Source organism: Notamacropus eugenii, chromosome 1 (genome assembly GCF_028372415.1).
Source record: "Notamacropus eugenii isolate mMacEug1 chromosome 1, mMacEug1.pri_v2, whole genome shotgun sequence".
Taxonomy (NCBI): Eukaryota; Metazoa; Chordata; class Mammalia; order Diprotodontia; family Macropodidae; genus Notamacropus; species Notamacropus eugenii.
In genome coordinates, this window is record NC_092872.1 from 390,063,630 (window position 1) to 390,084,646 (window position 21,017).

A 21,017-nucleotide genomic window follows, 5' to 3' on the forward strand; every position below is an offset into this window, starting at 1 on the left:
GAGTTTTTTTATTGGCACTGTCACTGACTTGGCCATGTGACTTGATTGTAAATAAATGGACATCGGTAATATTCTAAATCTGCTTACCATCCCAGATTGAGTATGAATTAACCTTGTAAACTCATTGAGGAGTTCACCATCACTTAACAACCTCAGTTTCCCCATCTGTAAACTGAAAGGGTTGGAACTTGGTGATCTCTGAAGACCCTTCTAGCTCCTGGTAGGTTTGATTTGGCAAGGCCAGAACTATAGGAATTTAGGCACCATCATTGCAATCTAGGTAGCTTCACAATCCAAAAGTCAGTTTTCTGGGCATAGTTAGTCCTAGGAGACATTCAGGATAGATTGCCTGGCAGGTCTCATAGGGTTGTTGATCCAGGAAGAACAGAGCACTAGTAAGAACTAATTTCCTTAGGGCAGCGAGGTGGTGCAGTGATAGAGTGTTGGCCCTGTAGTCAGGAGGACCTGGCCTGTTGTTGTGTTCACCCTTCCTTGCCAGCGAAGACAATGCCATCAGAGACATGATGACATGACTTGCACTTGACTTTGTTTTGAGTGAGGGAGGGCTGTGCAGGTCACCAGCCTCACTTCTCCTCCGGAGCCATCTGAATCCAGTGACCAGATATTCATCAGGATGACTGGAGATGACCCAGGATGCACTGGGAGACCTTGGCTCCTTTAGACCAAGGTTTATGCAGGTACTCCCTTAGGGTGAGGTAACGCCCATTCATTGAATAGGCCGTTTAAGAAGTAGCCAGAGCAGGGCCCCTTTAATGAGGCAAAGAAAAGAAAGACATCAGGTTGGGAGGGAAACAGCAACAGTTACTATTGATAATCACTCTTAAGACAGGAGGGTCCAGAAGGGAGCCTTTAGGCAGGTCACTTGACACTACTTACTAGCTGTGTGGCCCTGGGCAAGTCACTTAATGCTGATTGCCTCCTCTCTTTCCTAAAGGAAATAATTTCCCTGAGTTTTTTGACTTGCAGTGCTAGATTATTTAATGTTTACTCACAAAGAAGAAACTAACTTATAATGAAAGATTCTCATGGATTAAAACAGAATTGAGAACTAGAGGTAAATTCAAGGTTCATTTAGTATATCATCCCTTCATTTTATTTAATGATTTTGAAAATTAATAATTTATATATATTTTAACATCAGAACAATTTCTCAAAATACTTCCCCCAATTCTTCACTTAAACATTTGAATTAAACCTAATAGACCAAGTGATCATGTTTTACACTGTATCTGACATTTTGTTCCTATAGTCCTTAGCAAGATTAATCATTGCAAATATTCTGAGTTTAGTAACATTTTTGTGCTGTTTCCATTCACATTATTGCTGTCATGTGCATATATTGCTCTTTTCATTCTATCCTCTCTCATTTTATCAATGAAGAAATTAAGGCCTGGTTAGATGACTTGGCCAAGGTTACATGGCTAAGCTAATTATAGTGCCAATAAAAGACCCCAGATTTCATACTGACTCTTGTATGCTTTACATTATGCTATTGAATCTCTATCTGAAAAGGCAATCAGCTTTCTCAGTAGTTAGAAAGACACACAGATTTTTTGTTGAGAGAATCCCAGCCAAACTCTAACTGCCTAATTAGGTGAAATGTCCTCCAAAGAGCTAACTATGGGAGAAATGGGAATCAATTAAATGAGACTCTAGCTAAAAGAAAAAAGTAGTCTTTAAACAGGGCAATAAATAGATGAATAAAATTATTAGATTAATAGATTATGTTCCTTGAAGTCCTGGAGGTAATTTGAAGCCAGTTACAGCAAATGAGCCCTGAATTCCCATAGGCTGGGCAATGGATGTCCAGGAATATGGCTAATTTGAAATTATAATTATAAAAACTAAATCATTTTCTTTGGCTATGTAGTGACTGATCCTCTCAAGGGTGTTAATTTGTGGATTTGAACTCTGAGTGCTCTCAACTTGGCAGTCTGTTTAAAGGAGAGGTTTTTAGTCTCTTACCAAAGACAAAGGCCACCACATTTGTTTCTCTGATAAAGAACATTTCCTTGTCCATGGTACCAGCTCTGGGTAAAATTGTGAGGGCAGACATGGAATATCAAAAGGTAGGAAAGGGATACAGAAAGGAAAGTAGGAGAGCTCAAAGACAAACTTCATTGAGTTGGATATTTGACTGGGTAGCCTTTGATATTCAGGTACATTTGAGTTTATAATCATTTCATTGGTATCAGAGAATGCAGAGGTAGTTTGTGTTGAATGGGATTGGGATACACCATTAATGCTGTTATCTAACATAAATGTGATTCTTACAGAATGACAGAATTTCAGACTTGAGAGGACTTAATTTTTTTTTTGTTTGAGGAAGTCAGAGAATCATAGGATGTAGACGTATTTTGAAGTTACTTGTCCAAAGTTACAAAGCTATGGGACTCAGACCTAGTCTTTCTCACTCTTAACCTAGTACTTTTCTTCTATACCATGCTTTTTTCAATACTAGCTGTAGAATTAGACTGGATCCTAAGACCCAAGTTCTATCAACCCATCAGATCTTTTTCAAGTCTACCAGGATGGTATCAGCAAAACCTATTTTCTTCAGGTACTGATTGGTATTTCTTTTGTCCTTCATGTCACCTGCCACTTACATGCTGAAAATATATTGAAAAAAGATGATAACACACATGGATTTTGTCAAGTTGTCAGGGTAAACTTGAGATACATTGAAATGTATCAGATTTGAAACATTTCTGTATCATTAAGATGGGAACAATGTACTCAAATTAAAGGGAAGAATGAGAGTTGAAATGGAATTGAAAGTACTATGTATACTGTTCGGAAGCTATGTTTATTAGATCACTGCTATGGAGATTTCCACATAGGTGGCTCGGTGGATACAGGTTTCGGCCTGGAGTCAGGAAGATCTGGGTTCAAATTTGACTTCAGACACTAGCTATGTGACCCTGAGCAAGTCACTTAACCTCTGTTTGCTTTAATCCATTGGGGAAGAAAGTGACAAACCACTCTAGCATCTTTGCCAAGGAAAGTACAGTCCATGAGGTCACGATGAGTTGGCAATGACCTAACAATTGAGACTAGTGAAAGGATTCATGATGGAAATTCTCTAATTGGAGGAACTTCAGAAGAAAACAGAGCTTGGGATTGACCATTCATGTTTAGGCATAAAAATACACTCATTCACTGACTAACTGGGGGTAATAAATTGAGCTGACTCATGGTCTAGCTTGATATCCTGTTACATTCTCAGTACCATGTAGGAACAATGGACAATAAAAACAAAGTGAATCTAAAAAAATGTTTTACAAATCTGATTAAGGTAACTTTAAACCAAAAAGGAAAAGGAAAGAGGAGCACTATTCACTCGCAGATTCTGTCTAGGTCAATATCATAGAGAGTAATAGGTATAAAACTGGAAAAAGAAAAGCAAGAGGGAGGAAGGGAGAGGAAGAAGAAGAGGAGGAGAGAGAGAGAGAAGGAGGAAAAGAGAGAGAGAGAGAGAGAGAGAGAGAGAGAGAGAGAGAGAGAGAGAGAGAGAAATTTACAGGAGATCCAAGAAGAGGTCCAGCAATAAAATACTTGGCCTTAGATGTCTGTATAAAATGCATAAAATATGAATAATACAGTGAACTAAACACATTAATAAAAAGATTCAAGTCTGCCATAAATATCACTGGGACTTAAGAGCATGTCACTCATAAATAGATTGTGGTTCTGAAAGTGATACCTTATTCAAAAGGAACAGAATGGGAAAAAAATTTAGGTGGTGGAGTAGTAATGTTTATTAAATATATATTCCTTTGAATAAATCCAGGAACCCCAGGTGAGTAACATGGTTAAAAAAACTGGGTTGAAGAGAAAAGGAGAACTGGTAGTAATGCTATCATAGGAATATACTACAGACCTACTGTACAGAAGGAAAAATTAGATGCTACTTTTATGAAACAGATTTTTTTTTTTTGCCTAGGCAGCTGGTCATGGGACAATGCTTTTTTTTCCTTGTTCTTCCTCCTCTACCCTTCTCATTAACTGAATTTGCCCCTGGTATGAAAATTTCTAGTTATAACTCTGAGATCTTCTTCTCTCTTTTTTTGGAGATGATTTTGTGAAGATAGCTAAGATCTTTCTCTAACTCTCAGAAAATATAGAAGCAATTCAGTGAGTTAAGGAGAGTTAAGGAGAGAACCAAGGACAGAGAGGTAGGAGAACAAGTCTTAAATTGCTGCAACCAGTACAGGAAGAAAGGAATGATTGACTTGTAATCAAGGAAACTAAAAGCCACCTCAGCTGTACATGAAAATAGAAACAATAATAAAAAGCAGTAGATGAATCTTAGTGGCACAGAAAGTAAGTGATATAGGAGTTACCAGAGTGAAAAACAGACTCCTGGGGTCTGCTTCTGTCAGGGAAGCCTTCATGAAGGAGCTGAGACTGAGCTTCAGTCTTTTATGATGGATATGATTTGGATAAGGGATACAGGGAACTCCTACCATCAAACTCATACCATCAAAATTCTTTCTAATTATTCAATTTTGTTTCCTAGGGAGTTGGGCGATTTCTTCCTTTTATACCGATGCTGATGACCAAAGAAAGAGTCCTACCTGGTGCAAGAAGCCCTTCACAACACGCCTTTGTTTGAGGTTGGTTTCCCCATCCAAGTTGGCAGTTTCCAGGTGGCAGACTCCACTGGGATCAGAAGAGAAGAGTAAGAGGATATCTGCCGGGATGATCTCATTGCACTGAAGTTGGACAAAGTCTCCCACTCGAACATCCTTCCAATGCTTCTGCACGTAGTCTTGTTCCTTCCTGGGAGTGATGGAGAAGAGGTATCAAAGTTGGGATAATCTAGATGTTAGGACCCTTTAGGAAATGAAAATGGGTTAGCTGGAGCCAACAAGAACCTTAAGTGTGTGTGTGGATGTAAGTATGGGGTAACAGGCCTCACCTCCCAAATATTTCCCTGGCTAGCATGCCCTATCTTCCCCCTCCTATCTGATATTTCTCACCATTAGATTCACTGTAGTAGGTCAAAGTAAGGGTCTTATCTCTAAGAAGCTACAAGTATGAAGTATATCATCATTATTGTTATCAATATTGCACATTTACAAAATGCCTATGACTCTGAATGTCTCGGTGAGAAGCAGCATAGGGAAGTAGATAGTGCACTGATTTTAGAGTCAGTAGGACTTGGATTTAAATCCCACTTCAGATACTAGCAATGTAACCCTGGTCAAGTCATTTAAATTCTTTGTGACCTGGTTTCCTAGTTTGTAAAATAAGTCCTACTGGACTCCCTGGCCTCTAAGGGCTCTTCCATCTTCCAAGTCTATGACCTTTCTATCTCTTCCTATATCCCTCCATCCTTATTGAGATGAAGCTATCACTAAAAGTTCCATTCTGGGTGTCCTGTTTCTCTAGATATTTTGTGCCAGATATTCAACACATATACAAACATATAAGCAGCTGGACTTGTTTCTTCTTTACACTTATCCAGTGTTATTACCTTTCTATCATAGTCTTTAGGTTGAAGATGGTTCCATTACTATTCAATAGACAGAAGAGACTTGTAACCTCTTGTCATCTTATTCTCATCCCTCAACTTGTTTATTTTGGGGAATTACTGCAGGTTTGTTTGAGAATTTATTGTTTTACATCTTTTTTTCACTAACTTTTTTTTTACATGTAAAAATTAACAAGCATTTATTTTTTCTCCCTCCCTTCTTTCTCTCCTTGGGAAAAAAAAAAGAAAAGGGGAAAAAAAACCTTTTGTAATAAAAATGAATAGTCAAGCAAAACAAATCCCCACATTAGGTCACGCAAAAAATGTATATCTCATTCTGTATCTGGAAGCTAGCACCTCTTTGTCAAGAGGTGACTAGCATGCTTTATCACTTTGGAATTGTGGTTGGATTTTACATTCTTTAGCTCTTAAATCTTTCAGGGTTTATCTTTATGGTGGTGATAGTATAATTTGCTTTTCTGATTCTGCTCACTTCAACCTCCATTGATTCATACAAGTCTTTCTAGATTTCTCCCAAAGTATCTTTTTTATAATTTCTTATGGCACAATAATATTCCATCATATTCATATACCATAAATTTGCTCACCCATTCCCTAACTGATGGGTTTCATTGCTTTTAAAAGAGATTTACTAGTTTATTGCCTGGGATTCTCTTCTGGGGAAAACATTCCTGCTTAACTATCATATAGTCAGTTTCACTGATACTTTGGAAGAGGACTCCAGTGAAGGGCCTGCTTATCTATGACTGCCACATCCTTTCTGTTTTATCTAACTCTTGAATGAGAATATAGTGATTAATTCCAGGCTGCTGCTTCTTCCAGATTAACACGCATTGTCACTCTCCATTACTTATTAGACAATCACCCCACTTGGTTCCATGGGCTTTCCCAATTGGACACAACAAATCTGGCTTTGGGGGGTTGGAGTTTGCAATCTTTAAGCTCCCTTCTCAGGTTTGGAGGATAGTACTTAGGGTTCATGTGTGAGAATGATCCATATGTTGATAGTGGGATATGTGTGTGTTTGTCCTTCATTGCTGAAGAAAACCATGCCATCAGAGAAATAATGACATGACTTGAACTTGACTTTGTTTTGAGTGAGGGAGGGTTGTGCAGGTCACCAGCCTCACTTCTCCTCCAGAGCCATCTGAATCCAGTGACCAGATATTCATCAGGATGACTGGAGATGACCCAGGATGAGGCAATTGGGGTTAAGTGACTTTTCCAAGGTCACATAGCTTGTGCGAGTCAAGTGTCTGAGGTGAGATTTGAACTCAGGTCCTCCTGGCTCCTGCACTGGTGCTCTATCCACTGTACCACCTAGCTGCCCCTGATAGTGGGATATAGCCAATAGTTTACATGCATCTATTTAGTATTCATTATAAGCCAGGCATTGTGCTAAACTGGGGATACAAAGAATTGCAAAAGATAATTCCTACTTTTGAGAAGCTTACAGTCTAATGGGGAGACTATACGCAAATAGCTATAAAAATGAGATATGTACAGTATAAATTGGAGATAAACAGAGGGAAGGTACTAAAATTAAAAGGGATCAGGAAAGTCTTCCTGTAGAAGACAGAACTTTAGTTGAGACTTGAAGGAAGCAAAGGAAACCAGGAGGTGCAGAGGAGGAGAGAGAGAGAGTTATAGGCAGGGGGGACATGTGGAATCATGTTCACTAGGGCTCCTTTCCTTGGAAAAAGAACTTGAATCTTAATGATTTACTGACTTACTGAGCACTCCCAGTACAAGCAAGTATGCAATAGATATTTATTTGTTTATTAAGCTAAGTACTAAGGATAAAAAGACAAAAATGAAAAAGTGCCTGCCCTCAGGGATTTCCATTCTACTTGGAAACACAACATACAAGAATGTAAGAATGTGCAAAACATCTAAAAATAACTTATGTGATATGTAAAGAACAACCTGTATTGGGATTGGGCTCCTACTCCAGGAGAAAATGTAGAGAACCAAGACTCCCTCTGAGGGGGACAAAATCTCTTGTGGTGAAGACAGTCTTGGGTTTACATTTCTTTAGAAAGCAGAACACAATGGTGGAGTGAGACGCAGAGTAGTAGAATGAGCCCTCTCTATTACATGCTATTGTGTGACTTTGAGAAAGCTACTTAACCCTCTCAGCCTTAGTTTCCTCATCGGTAAAATGGGGATAATAATTCACCTGTTACTTACATACCTCACACAGAGTTGATGTGAGGATAATAGAGGATAATGTAAGTCAATCTTTTTGTATACTGTAGGGGGCTAGCTGAAGATGAGCTATTTTTTTTATCTGGTATGTTTTTCCCACTCTTTTCTCTCTGAAAGGAGTTGGATATGGTCAAGTCATGTTCCCTACCATTGGAGTATGGGCTAATTTTCCCTCTGAGGGTTCAGTTGAGAGCAGGGGGTGAGTGTGGCTCCTAAGTACACTCAAAATGAAGTAGAAATACATGACAATGATGCGCTCTGGTATTTGGGAATGCCTCCGAATGAGGCCAGCAGCTGGCACAGAGCTGCTTGTGTAAGTCAAACCCTCATTAATTCAACTATTTTGGAACTGTTGCCCCAGGTGGTCAGTCAACTTGCCAGTCTCTTACTCTTTCCTATGCTCAGTAAGTCCACACATGGGAATTGGCTCCTATTTTAGCTTTATGGGATGTTCAGTGCTATTTAAAAATAAGTCAGATCAACACAGTTTGGGACTGAGAATTCATCTGTCAGATTCTGCCTAGGGGAAAATTTAAGTAGAGGGGTGTTGAACACCTTTCAGAAAGTAAATGGGTGTTATTAGAGGCAAATAAAAATGGGGAGATGTTTGTCACTTATGGAATGGCAAAGAAAGTGGTGTGGCAGGAAAAGAGAACTCGATCAGTTTTCCAGTTTTCTGAGTTCCTATAGCAAATTACTAAGGTTTCAGGGTGCCTGGGTAGATGACATTTCACAGAGGGCAAAGTCCTTCCTTGGAACTGCCAATTAAAAGCAAGATTATTGAAGTCTTTCCTTCATAAAGCCCAACTGCCATCTGAGGATACCAAGCTCTGTAGCCACAGGGTAAAAAGAATGATAATGACTGCACTCTGACCTACATCTGTGGATCTGAGACTTTCCAACTGTAGCATTAAATTATAAAAACACATGATGTTAAAAGGGATCTCAACGATCATTTGATTCAGCTTCCCTGTTTTATAGAAGAGGAAAGAGATTTAGAGAGTTGAACTGAGGCAGCATAATATAGAGGAAAAATCATAAATTAAGATGTCAGATGACTTGAACTCAAGTTTTGATTCTAACACTGGGCAATTCAGTGCTGATCTGTGTATCTCAGTTGCCTCATCTGTAAATGGGGATGAATAATACTTGCTTTACTCAAGCATGGGAACACTGTACACAAAGTATTTTGAAACTTCAAATACATGGATATTTAGATGCATTTCTCATCTTTCTGCTGTAGGCATTCCCTCCACCAGAGCATATGGCAACACCTCCACATCTTCTAATTCAATTAACCTTCTTGTTCATCTCTTTCCAAAAATCTTTCAGAGTCATTCTCCTGGCATGCCAAAGTTTCCTTTTGGTTCTTTTAATGTCATGAGGATGCTTGGGCTTTTCATTTGTCATCTTTCCTTAATATGTGATCTGGAGAAGGAAATGGCAAACCTTACTCTAACATCTTTGCCAAGAAAACTCTATGGACTATTGGTGTGCTATGGTCCACAAGGTCACGCAAAGTCCAACACAACTGGACAACTATGACTACTGCAAGATCAGCTTATTGACTTTTCAGTTCAGTACAATCCAGTTCATCATTTATTACATGCCTGCTAAATGCTAAGGAATTTGAAAATTAAAACAGTTCTTGCCTTCAAGAAGATTTGGGTCATTGCTGATAATAATATCCTGTAGCCTACTTAACATACCATGTGTTTCTTTATCCTTTTGGTAACATGCAGTTGTGATCCATGAAAAAAAATGTAGGTAAAACTGAAATTTATTATTATATTGTATAAATGTGTTATGATGATGGTGAATTATAATGTGATCTAATGACTTGCCTAAGATAAGTCCTATTAGTAAGCACATTTATTTATTTTTTCTTGATCATGCTTTCTCAGTTTCTTTGCTGGATTTATCTTCATCTGCCTCTTGCCATCTAAGTGTGGGCTTCCCCCAAGGTTCTGTCCTGGGTCTTCTTTTCTTCTACTATACTCTCCTGGCATACTATCATCTATGCCCATGGGTCCAGCTATCATCTCTATGAAGATAATAGCTAAATCTATTTATCCAACCCTAATTTCTCTCCTATACTCCAGGACTCATCGTTCTTCAGTTGTATCCAACTCTTCATGACCTCATTTGGGGTTTTCTTGGCAAAGATATTGAAGTGGCTTGCCATTTCTTTCTCCAGCTCATTTTACAAATGAGGAAACTGAGGCAAACAAAATTAAGTGACTTGCCTAGGGTAACAGAGCTAGCAAGTGTGTGAGGTCAGATTTAAACTTAGGAAGACAAATCTTCCTGATTCCAAGCCCAGTGCACTATCTTCTGTGTCATCTAGCTGCCCTGCATTACCAACTACCTATGTTCTGCCATGATGTCCTTCCATCACCTCAAATTCAACATTTCTAAAACAGAACTTAGTATCTTCTCCCCTCTACCTATTCCTCCACTTGGCTTTCCCATGTTTATTGAGGGCACTATCCATCTAGTCACTCAAGTTTGTGCCATATCAGAGATGTCTTCCCTCTCCTTTACATCTCACGTTCAATCAGTGGCCAAGTCCTTTCCTATCTCTCATTTCAGTTCCTCTGCTCCATTCCCACATTTATAATCCTAGTTTGGTTACTCATCACATTTCTTCTGGACTGCTGCAATAGCTAGCACACCGGCTTAGCACACACTCCTCCAGTCTCACCTCTTTCCAATTCATCTTTACCTAACAGCCAAAATCATCCTCGTAAGACTCAAGACTATCCTGTCCAAAAACCTTCAATAACTCTATATGATCCCAAGAGTACAAGTCTAAATTCCTTTAGCCTGGTAAGCTTAAGGTTCTCCACAATCTTTTATCAACCTATCTCTCTCTGGCCATTTTATTTCCTTTCATGTACCTTATATAAATACACACACACACACACACATACACAAACTATATATATATGTATATGTATACATACATATATAGAGTGTATATGTATGTGTATGTATATATATATGTATGTATGTATACATAATACATTTTCCAATCAGATTGAACAACTTGTTTTTCAAACTCTATATTTCATCCCCTGCCTCATGTGTTTGTGCAGCTGGGAGAATACTTCGTGTGTACTTTTCACAATCTTTATCTTCCTTCAAGTATTAGCCCATATGCCACGTTCTGCCCTTCCTCCCTTCCCCGTTCCCCTACCCCCCCCTAAATATCCCTAGAACACAGGTTAACCTGCAGTCTGTGAACTTAAAATTTGACAACTGTTTCAATACCATTTATTTCCTTGGTAATCTTATCTATTTTGTGTGTTAAAAACATTGTTTTGAGAAGGGGTCCATAGGCTTCAATAGGCTGGCAAAGTGGTTTCTGATACAAAGGTTAAAAACCCTTGCTATAGAGACAGTTTTTCTGATTTTTTTCTTTGCTTTCTTTATACTCTTCTTTGTATTATAGTATTATATTTTTCTTTATATCATGTTATATTTATCTATGTACACATTATATCCCCCTGTTTAAATAGTTGATGTAAACTCTTGAAGGGCAGGTACTGTTTAGTTTTTGCCTTTGTAGTCCTAGCACCTGGCACAACACATAGTAGGTTCTTAGTAAGTATTTGTTGAATTGAATTATGGGCTTGGGAAACTCATTTGCTATTGATCGAACTTCATAGACTCATGCCAGGCCTCGATTACTAACAGAATACAAATAGCTATATAGTGACTTTTTCTTTAGGCAAAGGAAGAAAAAGAAGGCAGTCTCATTGGAGTTCTAGAGAGAAGGCTGGAAAGTAGACAGTAGGGTGGCTGAGTCGCTACACCCAAGGAGAAAGAGAATGAACAGTGAATGAATAAAACATTTATTAAGCACTGTCTATATGCAAAGCTCTTTGCTAAGTGCTGGGAATACAAATAGGAAAGGCGGACTCCCATTCTAAATATTGTTCAGTCCTTTCAGTCATTTGACTCTTTATGACCCCATTTGAAGTTTTCTTGGCAAAGATACTGGAGTGAGTTTGCCATTTCATTCTTCAGCTCATTTTACAGGTGAGGAAACTGAGGCAAACAGAGTTAAGTGACTTGCCCAGGGTCACACAGTAAGTATTTGAGACTGGATTTGAACTTAGGAAGATGAGTCTTCCTGACTCCAGGTCCAGCACTACTTGCCTCAGTTTCCTCAACTGTAGAATGGAGAAGCAAATGGCAAAGTACTCCAGTATTTTTGCTAAGAAAACCTCAAAAATGGGGTCAAAAGAGTCAGACATGACTGAAAAATGACTGAACAACAACCTTTCATCTTCAACTAAAATATAAACTGTGTATACGAGATTTTTCTTCATCTGTATATAAACTTTGCTCTGTCTCTCTTTGCCTTCCACCAAACTATAAACTCCTTGAATGCAGGGACCGCTTAGACTTCTGTATGGTGCTGAGCACATAATCGGTGCCCAGTAAATCCTGGACCAGATGAGTGCTACGTTTCCTTAGGACAATTTAGGCAAAGGTAAGGAAGAGAGGTAGTGGAGAGTCCTCTCAGTCTTGCTACCCTGGAAATCTCCAGCTTTTCTCTTTAGGTACCAAATGTTTCTCTCAGTGAATTCCTTTCCATTTTTCCCTCCACAGAGCCTTCTGTCCATCATTGCTTGAGGACATAGGTTGCGGTTCCCCAGATTTAGATCACAGAGCAGAAAGGTACCTTAGAAGTCATCTAGCTCAAACCTCTTATTTTACAGATGAGGAAACTGAGGACCCAAGAAAGATTTGTCCAAAATCACATAGGTAGTAAAGGACAGAGTCAGAATTTGAACCCAGGTCCTCAGACTCCAAATCTAGTAATTTTTCTACTATACCATGCTGTCCCTTGGAGACTTATAGAGTTATAAAATCTTGGATTTGAAAGGCATCTCAGAGGTTGTCAATTCCAATTTATTTGTATCTAATACAGGAAATCCTTTTATGACATGAGAAGCAATGTGCCATAGAATGGAAAGAGCATGAACTCTGATATCAGAAGACCTACCTGGGTGAAATTTCACCCTTGATGCTTATTACCTCTGTGACCTTGGGCAGGTCATAAACTTATTGGTCCTCAATTTCTTTATCTGTAAAAGTTAAATTAGATAGTTTCTGAGGTCCCTTCCTTCTCTAGATCCATGATCCTATAATCCCCGACATGCGCCTACAGTTTCTGCTTGATTCTAGTTGTGGGAATCATGGGACCCTGTCCCATTGGATAGGCAGGTGATCAGGAACTCCTGCAGGCTGATGTAGGAGCATGATAACTGACCTGCCTTTCCTTTCCTTCCTATGAAGAGAGATGAAGATCCTTGGCTCTCAGTGGCAGGCATCAGGCTCACTCGAGTCACAGAGCCTCTATTTATAATGATGTCCCTGTCTTCTGGAACTGCGTATTCCTTAACAGCATCTTGGTGTGCCCACACACAAATCCTGCCTGTCACCTTAGGCTTGTGGCCCTTGAGATGACTGAGATCGTGTTTTACGGCCCTTTCTCCTCCACCTCCTCAAATCATTTGGGGACATAATGTATTTTGTCCTGAAGTGACAAGTAGAATAAGCTGAAATGGTTTAGTGCTTTCCTCAAGGCAGCAGGAACAGCCTGGCCTTTTATGTGATTTATGCCTTCAACAAGCTCCCATTTCAAAACTCCAATAGCAGAGTATGTATGCCCATCCAAGGATCAATTGAATGGTCCACTGGTTTGTAAAAACTCCATGGCTGTGACATGTTTCATTGTCATGCTTCAAACAACACTGGGTTTAAACCCTGGGTTTTTATCTGTTATGTGCGATTTTCTGATTCTGCTTGCCATTCTATTTCACATCTTTTACCAAGCTGATGGAATTCAGGGGCCAGTTATGATTTGAACTTTGACAATCTGTGCAGAATCACAGACCTAGATTCTGACAAGTATTCATGATAGGTGACCTCTGCTAGGTCGTTTAATATAACTGTAGTTTAATATAATTTATTTTCTTTGTAATACTAGATACTTTCTTATGAGTTTAAAACATTCTGAGAAGAGGTATATAGGCTGTATCAGATTGCCAAAGTCTATGACATAAAGATGGATCAGAAGTTTTATCTTAGATCCTGTTTACTATCCAAAGCTTCATTCACATAGGTGATCAGTACCACCTTTGCTTTATAGATATGTAACTAACTTTTCCCGAAGGAGGAGATGCTCAAAGGCAAGTTTGGAGCTTTGAGATCAGGTCTTTTCCTGACCCCACTCCCCTTTCACCATTAAGAACTATTACCCCCCTGGATCTCAGATCTTTCCCTTTTTCAGTTGTCTTTTGGATCCTAGCAGAGGTCACCTATCATGAATACTTGTCAGAATCCAGGACTGATTCTGCACAGACTGCTCAAACTTCAGTGCAGTTTTTCCTTTTATCTGGGTGGGGAAAATCCCCAATCCCATTAGCCTTGCTTCTCCCTCTCTATTGTCTCCTAAAAAGTGCTTATTAATGAGGTAAAAAAATACAAAATTTTTGCTGAGTTCGGAACCAGATTCATTGTATTGAGCCCTTGGAGAAACTAAGGAAATACAGTGCTAAATCTAATCAGTTCTCAAAGCAGTATCATAAATCTGATTAGTGGCTCACCTGTAGATATAAGAAGTGTTACTATATTAAAAGAAAATTCTCTAACTGGATTACAGTTCAGTTAATGAGACTCCTAGTGTCTGTAAAAAGACACACACCCATACCATGGTATAAACAAATCTACATTAGATAATGTAATACATTATAAAGAAAAACCGGATGCACAACTCTTTAATGGGAAAGAAATTAAAGTGAAAGGACTTTAATTTCTAAAGTTTAGATGAAGCTAAGATTAAATAACCTCAGCCAAAACTTGAAATGAAAGCAGTGATTCTGTGTTGCTTCTTAGAAATAAACTTGTCCTCTCAGGATCCAATATCCCATTCCTAATATCTCATCTTTGGCCGTCATTGTTTGGCAAAAGCTAATTCCCTTGTGCAACTAGATGATGCAGTGAGTAGAGTGCAGGCCCTGGACTCATGAGGACTGGAGTTCAGCAATCTGTCCTCAGAGACTCACTAGCTGTGTGACCCTGTGCAAGTCACTTAACCCTGTTTGCCTCAGTTTCCTCATCTGTAAAATGAACTAGAGAAGAAAATAGCAAACCACTCCAGAATCTTTGACAAGAAAACCCCAAATGGGGTCTTGAAGAGTTGGATGTGATTGAAATAACCAAACAACAACAACAAAAACAACAATTTTCTTCTGTTTCTATCAACAACAATGATCATGCCTTATACTTGTATAATTCTTTATATTTTTCCAAAGTACATATATATATGCATATATATGTATATGTGTGTATGTACACATAGACATAGATATGTACATATATACATGCATATAAACATATATACCTATATATATATAAATGTGTGTGTGTGTGTGTGTGTATCCCATTTTATAGAATGGGAAACTGAGGTTCACAGTAGGTTACTGATTTGTTCTCAGTCTTTCTTTGTCCAGTACTTTTCTCACTGCATAAAAATGCCTAGAAAGTTTCCTTTACCTTAGAATGTTAGAATGGTTCTTAAAGAAAGAACCTTGATTATTACATTTTGAGGCATCAAGAAGGGTCCTATGATACCATAAAATCCCATATCCTTTCTCCCAAGAAACAACTAGATTAGGACCATAGATTTAGACCAGGTAGGGAGATACCATCTAGTTGAACCATTTCATTTCAGATGTGAGAAAACTGAGGCCAAGAGAGATTAAATGACTTACTTAGAGACTCTTGGCTAGTTTGAGCAGAGCTGGGACTCCTGTCTCCACTCTATCACACTGTTGTCCTAAAATCTGTACACTCTTCCATTTGAGCAAAGGCATTCAGCATTCATAAGGATGTTGACACACACTGCATGTGAGAAGCAGCCATGACATAGGAAACCTGCTGGAGCAACAATAATGAACTGCCTGCTACTCATGGATTAGAGCAGTAGTATCAAACTCAGATAGAAATGGGGGCGGGGCACTAAACTCTACATAAGGATCCCTGTGAGTGCATAGCAACTCAGAAAATCACATATTAACATTATCTATGTTTTATTGTATTGTTATTTATTTTGCTAAATATTTCCCAATTACATTTTAATCTGGTTTGAGCCACATTTTAGGGCAGCACAAGCTGCATCTTTAATACCTCTGGTTTAGAGGTTCTCAAACAAAATGGTGTAGTAATCCCACTTAGGGTTTCAGAATTATTATCCTTCCCAAGGAAGAAAACTCACTTCACATTTCACTTCATCCATGTCTCTTTCATTAATATAAAATCAAGGAAAGAAAGAAGTGGAGAAAATAAAATTTACAGGGGGAATAAAGGAAGAAAGATATTGCTTTAAAAAACACTTCTGTAAATAAAGTGATCATCTATCAGCAGTTATTTCTTCCTCATTGCTTCTTTAACCAAATGTTAGTCAGTAATATAGTTCACCTCTAGATATTCAGTAAAACTGTCAACCTTCAAAAGAGTCACACCCAACTTCCAAAAGTCTGTTTGGTTTTCTTTTTTTAAGATCTAGCATTCTTTCTATCCTGAATCCTATAGGAAAAAAAGGAGTCTAGGAATATGGTATAGTGCCTGGAAGACGGAATGGAATTTGTTTTGGGGGATATCCATAAACCAAGCACTCAGAAGTTCAGGCCTTGAATCTATTTCATCAAGAAACTCATTAGGAATCTTCCTGGTAACCCTTTGGAGATATAACTGTGGCCTCAAGACCACAGGTTCCCCACCTCTGATTCAAGATCCTTTGGATTTGTGCCACAAATGCAAGGAACTTATTGTCTATTTCCCCGAACAGAGGGATAACTATCCATATTCAGCAGCCCATCAGTTACACATCTTGAACTCTAGGTCACTTAAACCAGTAATAACATGGAGTTATTTCTGTAACTTGAGCATGCTTCCATTCCCACTTCCACTGAAACTAGATATGAATTTCTGATAAGATAAAAGGCTGGAAGGGTATTGTGGGAGACACAGTCATGTTTCTTCAGTGTGAAGATGACTTTCTTTATTTGCTAAGAAATTAAGTCTTGCCCTTGCCATCTATAAAATCATCTATTTTTGCCACTTGCCACCTCCAAGAGATCACCTCATCCCATATTCTCTCTGGTAAAGCCAGAATTTAGTTTTTATATTTTGTTTGGGACAACACATACTGCTAGAAACTTGGGACAGTCTCAGTCAACCCTGTCCTGTTCTCATGCACTAAATAAGAGTAAGTCCTGTGTATGAATCTCTATATCCATTGTTAAACAGATACTGACTTCAGCCATTCACCCAAAAGAGCTAGTTCAAACCAGACTTTATAGAATCTCAGCATTTGAGAGTTAGACGAGAGGTTGGTGGTCATCTAGCACAATCTACACACAAAAATAATCCCTGCTGTAACACAGTAGGCAAGTAGCCAAGCACCATTTGTTTTAAGATCACTAAGGAAGGGCATCTAATTTTCGATAACTGTCATTGTGAGGACATTTTTTCCTGATATAAAGCCCAAATCTGATTCTTTGTAATTTTTCTCCACTGCTCCTGACCTCTGGAGCCAAACAGAACAAATCTAATCTCTCCTCTTTTGAATAGCTGAGGATAATTAATCTTCTTTAGGCCAATGTTCCCAGTTTCTTCAAAGGATTTTTTTAATGACATGGATTCAGGCCCTTGACCATTCTGGCTGGCCTCCTTTGGGCACTTTCCAGTTCTCAATGACCTGTGATGCCTAGAACTGAACATAATATTCAAGATAAGGTCTTATGAACACAGAGTACAGGAGAACTATCACAGTGTTCCAGCAATTTACCACCTCTATGATTGGAGGGCCTTTCTTTTGGGCTGTGCCATCATCATACTGAGTATTATTACTTTGCATTTTTTCCAGAAAAAAAAATATTGTCTCTTTCTCCTCCACTTGCATTTGTGAAGCTGAATTTGTGTACCCAAGTGTGAGACTTCATATTTATCCCTAATGAATTTCAACTAATTAGATTCAGTCCAATTCACGAGTCTGTAGAGATCTTTTTGGATTCCAACTCTCTCTTCTATTATGGCAATTTTCCTTCTAAGCTTGTGTCTTCAGCAAATCTGATGAGTGTGCCTTCACTGACAAACATTTGAAACATCATAGACCAAACACAGATTCCCTGAGATACTCTACTGGAGACCTCTTGCCACAGACCTTGAGTCCAGTGCATGGAATAATAGAATTCCATATTTTTTGTAGACCTAGAAGAGATGTTAATAATAAGTTCTTTACAACTATTCTTTCATTTGAACCTCTGAGCAACCCTGCAAGATAATTGTTATTATTATTTCCATTTTACAAATGAGGAAACTGAAGCAGACAGAAGTTTAAGTGACTTGCCCAGGGTCACCCAGTTGGTAAGTGTCTGAGCAGGATTTCAACTCAAGTTTTTTACTGAGACTTTAAGAGACTCTCTAGTCCAACTTACTCATTTTACAAAAGAAGAAAGTGAGGCCCAGAGAGGTCGTGTGACTTGCTTACTTTCACACAGCTAATTTCAATGACAGTATTTGAACATCAGTCTTCCTGGTTCTAAGTCTAACACTATCTACTATATTATTCTTTTTCTCAGGTTTTCTGACTTCTTTTTTCTTAGTTCAGACTTATGGTTTAAATGGGAGGAGGACCTCTGGGTGAGGAAACTCTCTAGAGCAATGCAAATGGACAACTATTCTGCTTAGAGAATTGCCTAGAGAAAGAAGGGCATTGATTCGCCCAAGGTCACAAAGCCAGAATATATCTGAAGCTGGACTCCCAGTGAGCCCTTTCTAACTCTGAGACTGGATCTTTATATCTTGAGCCAGGCTGCCTTTCATTGCTTCTCCTCTGCCTCTCGCATAGACATGGGGCAATATTGAAGATGGGTTAATGTAAGATCAGACTGTGGGGGATAGGAATGGGTTTCTAAAAGGTACGTTAAGTTATTGTTAGTTTTTTCTGAAGAGAATTATGCCCCTTTCTCATTTGTGTGCCCATTAGGGTCTGTCTATCAACCTTGATGTGAAAATTCCTGCACTGACCTCTGAAGAGGTCAATATTTTCATAAAATACTTAAATACTGGGAGAATTTCACTGAACAAAGTTTTGTTTTTGTTTTTTAAACAATGCTAGGGTAATATCTCCTCTATCTGCCACTATTTAAAATTTCAGAGTACATCAAATATTGGCCTTTCCTTTCCACAGGAGTTTTAGTCTGACATTCCCAATGATGTGGATTTAACTGCAGTGGGTAGAGCATCAGACTTGGAGTCAAGAAGACCTTAGTTTAAATCTGACCTTGGACACTTACTTGCTGTGTGACTCTGGGCAAGTCACTTAATCCTATATGTCTTAGTTTCCTCATCTGTAAAATAGCTGAAGAAGGAAATAGCAAACCCCAGATGAAGTCACAGAGTCAGACAAGACTGAATAACGACCTAGTAACAACTGAGTAACAACATACTCTCTTGTTTTTCCAAAACAACCCCCCCTCAAAAAAAGATGGAGGTGAGGCCCATCTACTCCCAAAGAGTTGCTTTATTTACCTGCTATAGATGAAGCAATCTTGATTATTGATTATCTTATCTGACTTGTATCTCCGAAGGTCCTCCCAGGCATCCTTCAGGGCAGTTACCACCATCATGATACAGATTGGAATCAGGCCTACAGCTGGTTGGAAAGCATTGACCACTGGGACAAAATTCAGCACTGCGATGGCCACAAAGTAGAGGTTGGCCAACCGATGTAACTGCTCAAAGATGTTCTTGGGCAGGAAGGATAGCAAGGTATATTTGGTCGTTTTGATTTGGTTTCTTTTGTATTGCCGATTGGGGTTTTCTTTTCGGGGTCTTCCTTCAAAATTCAGGTTAGAGACCACAATATACTTTCTTTCCCCTTTCTTCTTTTTCCTTCCTTCCTTTTTCATCTCTGCCCTCTCCTGAGCCTCAGGGGTCATGCCATGGCTCTTTATTTCCCGGTAAAAAAGTTTTTTTTTGAGCAGCTCCATTATTCAGCAGCATGGTCCAGACATCCTTCTCTTCTTTTCTCTGGGTCAGTGTCTTCTGGCTCCTCTCTCACAATGGTAATCCAAACAGGGGAAGGAGGTGGTAGATAAAGGAAGCAAAAGATCCCAATCAAGTTCAAAAACTGGTTTAGGGAGAGGCGTGTGTCCAACCTGGCTGCTTCCTTCTCCACCTGTTGAAATGCCTACGTCACCCACAGGTATCTTCCCCTTTCACCCAGTCATCCAGGCTGGTGAGATGACTCTGGGTCCTAAAGCCTACCCAATTAAGCTCTAAGAGTAAGCCATGATTCTCACATGTTAAAGAAAAGGTAATATTTTGGTTGGGCAGCTAGGTGGTACAGTGGATAGAGCACTGAGCATGGAATTGGAAGATCTGAGTTCAAATCTGAAATCAGACACTTACTAGCAGTGTGACCCTGGGCTTAACCTCTATGTGCCTCAGTTTCTCTTCTGTAAAATGGGGGCACACTGGAGAAAGAAATGGTAAATGATTCTGATATCTTTACTAAGAAAACCCCATCAGAGTCATATGTATTTGAACAATAACAATAATCTTTTGTATCCACTATTGGGCTCCTGTCAAATATCCGCAAGAAGACATTCTGAAGTTAGCTCTTATGCGATCATGAATCTCTATGCTCTATGTTCTTCTCAAATTTCATCTGAAAGCTTCCAATGCTATATCATATATATGTGTGTGTGTATATATGTATATGTATACATATATATAATAATCTATACATCTCTCATGTTCACTGTAGTTATTGAATCTTTATGTAGATATTAAAAATCCATCTTCCCTGAATTTTGAGTTCCAAGAGGATGGGAAACATGTTGTTTTGTCATTGTATCACCTCCTCCCACTCCAGTGTCACACCAAATCCAGACAAATCACCTGGCATTTATTGTAGTTCTACTATGTGCCAGGCACTGTGCTAAGCTCTGAGGATACAAAAAAAAAAAAAAAAAGGTAAAAACCTGTCCCTACTCTCAAGGAATTCATAGTTTGATGGGGGAGACAACATGCAGACAACTATGTACAAACAAGTTAAATATTGCAGAAAATGGAGGTAGTCTTAGAGGGAAGGTACTAAGATTAAGGAGGACTAGGAGAGGTTTCTTGTAGAAGGAAAGACTTTAGCTAAGACTTGAAGGAAGTCCTGGAAGCTAAGAAGTAGAGATGGGGGGGGCAGAATTCC

The 21,017-nt window shown here is 38.9% G+C and overlaps 1 protein-coding gene across 3 annotated transcripts in view; it reads right to left on the bottom strand.

Annotated features, from left to right (window-relative positions):
* The window catches only part of ATP10B (ATPase phospholipid transporting 10B (putative)), a 316,520-nt gene that overhangs the window by 103,840 nt on the left and 191,663 nt on the right, over positions 1 to 21,017 (bottom strand). For 2 of the 3 annotated variants that reach the window (XM_072630895.1, XM_072630894.1), the window contains exon 5: positions 4,599 to 4,803. In XM_072630895.1, coding sequence (XP_072486996.1) covers positions 4,599 to 4,803 — 205 coding nt within the window. Of the gene's footprint in view, positions 1 to 4,598; positions 4,804 to 19,339; positions 20,006 to 21,017 lie in introns of those variants that run through there. The other variant, XM_072630896.1, reaches the window with a different exon arrangement.